Source organism: Oncorhynchus gorbuscha, unplaced genomic scaffold (assembly GCF_021184085.1).
Source record: "Oncorhynchus gorbuscha isolate QuinsamMale2020 ecotype Even-year unplaced genomic scaffold, OgorEven_v1.0 Un_scaffold_2065, whole genome shotgun sequence".
Classification (NCBI taxonomy): domain Eukaryota; kingdom Metazoa; phylum Chordata; class Actinopteri; order Salmoniformes; family Salmonidae; genus Oncorhynchus; species Oncorhynchus gorbuscha.
Window position 1 is genome coordinate 30,146 of NW_025746664.1, and position 2,355 is coordinate 32,500.

At 43.8% G+C, this 2,355-nt stretch overlaps 1 protein-coding gene across 4 annotated transcripts in view; it reads right to left on the minus strand.

The window, feature by feature from the left end:
* Positions 1-1,125: 1,125 nt before the first annotated feature.
* Positions 1,126-2,355, minus strand: part of LOC124024909 (vascular cell adhesion protein 1-like) — a 10,712-nt gene continuing 9,482 nt past the window's right edge. For 3 of the 4 annotated variants that reach the window (XM_046338642.1, XM_046338639.1, XM_046338643.1), the window contains exons 4-5: positions 1,974-2,213; positions 1,126-1,765 (exon numbers count right to left, since the gene is read on the minus strand). In XM_046338642.1, coding sequence (XP_046194598.1) covers positions 1,692-1,765; positions 1,974-2,213 — 314 coding nt within the window. In that variant the 3' untranslated portion in view covers positions 1,126-1,691. The remainder of the gene's footprint in view (positions 1,766-1,973; positions 2,214-2,355) is intronic. The other variant, XM_046338641.1, reaches the window with a different exon arrangement.

Consider the following 2,355-nt stretch of genomic DNA (forward strand, 5'->3'; position numbering starts at 1 on the left):
GCCAGTTAGCAAAAAGGCTTCTGGCCAGTTAGCAAAAAGGCTTCTGGCCAGTTAGCAAAAAGGCTTCTAGCCAGTTAGCAAAAAGGCTTCTGGCCAGTTAGCAAAAAGGCTTCTGACCAGTTAGCAAAAAGGCTTCTAGCCAGTTAGCAAAAAGGCTTCTGGCCAGTTAGCAAAAAGGCTTCTGACCAGTTAGCAAAAAGGCTTCTGGCATTCCACTGAAGGATAACAACAACAAAAAACACAACTCTAATTATCATCATACTGAGACATTCCATCATTGGTATTACATATCAATCATGGAGACAGTAACATCTGTTACTCCTAAAAACTCTGTTGCTGCTTCCACAATGACCTTCAACATGGTAGTTTTTCTTTCCACAGAAGCAGTCAGGTTGACGACCTTTGACCTAGACTTCATTAGAAAGGTTATCAAGTCAATCGGATTAACTATTAAGGTGAACCTTTTTTTGCGTGACACATTTGTGTGAGAACAAGATTTCTGAACAGGTCTGGCATCAGTGTCTGGAGCCACAACATTAACAACATGTCCTGCAGTAGCTCTACTTAATAATAATAATATATGCCATTTAGCAGACGCTTTTATCCAAAGCGACTTACAGTCATGTGTGCATACATTCTACGTATGGGTGGTCCTGGGAATCGAACCCACTACCCTGGCGTTACAAGCGCCATGCTCTACCAACTGAGCTACACCAGGACTGACCCTGTCGTCTCCATCATTCCGCCGAGTGTGCGTTCTGTGTGGTTGGGGTTCGTTTAACATCTGATTTTAAGAAGAGAATTGTAGAAATATATGCAGGGTTTTTGACTTTACGGTTGTGGTAATGATCCACGATATCTGGAATCCCTGGCACGTCCATACCACACTACCACATTGAAGTCGACATTTAAAATGGTAGTGGTTAGGATTAGGATTTAGGCTAGTGACATCCCAAGGATCCCAGTTAGCACAAACCCTGTGGTAACTCGTGACGACTCTTCTCCTGTGGATCTGGTTGAAAATGCATAACATGGCGCGGCTACGTCACCTACACACAAACACATCCACCCACACTCATCATCATCATCATCGCAGCCAACCTGATAACAAATATGTTAAACCAATGACAGTTTATGGGTCAACTTTTATTCGTCTCAAAAGACATAGACAACAAACACATTGCAATAAGGATTATGGCAGATCTGTTGCTAGAGACTGGGTTAGGATTAGGGTTAGGATTAGGGTTAGGATTAGGATTAGGGTTAGGATTAGGATTAGGCCGAAACATTTCTATAGTTTATTAGTAATAAACATTTAAGGTTAGGATTAGGCCGAAACATTTATATAGTTTAATAGTAATAAACATTTAAGGTTAGGATTTGAAATAAACATTTATACCGTTGTGTCGTGCATAAGAACAGCCCATAGCCGTGGTATATTGGACATATACCACACCCCCTCGGGCCTTATTGCTTAACTACAGACCTGTTCAATAGCACTACTTCAAAATAACACATTTCAAAACAGCTCATTTCACATTTAGGCAAAAAGGGTTTTCTACTAACTCTGATTCCAGATCTATTGAAGACTGACCTCACAGATCACTGTCAAATCACAAAGCTCCAGCACAGAGATCGGTGTCCTGATTGGTCAATGAATAACTCAACCGTTCAATCAATAAAATAATCATTCAATATAGCCAATGAATGAGCTGGTGGAGCAGCACAGCCACCGTGGCACTCCCAGCAGCCTGACAGGAAGATCCTGTGGAGGGAAACAGAAGTTGAACAACACCTTAAAAATCAGTTTCCAACGCACACAGACAGACAGACAGACAGACAGACAGACAGACAGACAGACAGACAGACAGACAGACAGACAGACAGACAGACAGACAGACAGACAGACAGACAGACAGACAGACAGACAGACAGACAGACAGACAGACAGACAGACAGACAGACAGACAGACCTCTAGCAGCACGGCCATGTAGGACCTCCACCTCCACTGTGTGATTGGCTCTTCCGATACGGTTCAAAGCCATGAGGGTGTATTTCCCAGCATCCTCTCTGCTCAGGTGTGTGGGCGGGGTCAGTACCTGTCCGTCTCTCAGCCAGATGACCGATGGGAGGGGATTGCCTCTGACATCACAAGTTAGCCCCTCCCCCGCTCGCACCTCTAGCTTGGCAGAACAGGAGAACTCAGGAGCGACTGGGGGGGGAGGATACGAAACTTCAGTGAAACAACCATATTATAATCATCATCATGACCTCATAATTACATCCCCCATCATTTGATCCCCGTCATCTTTACAACCATCATAACCCACAGCACTGATCTGTACAGATAGACA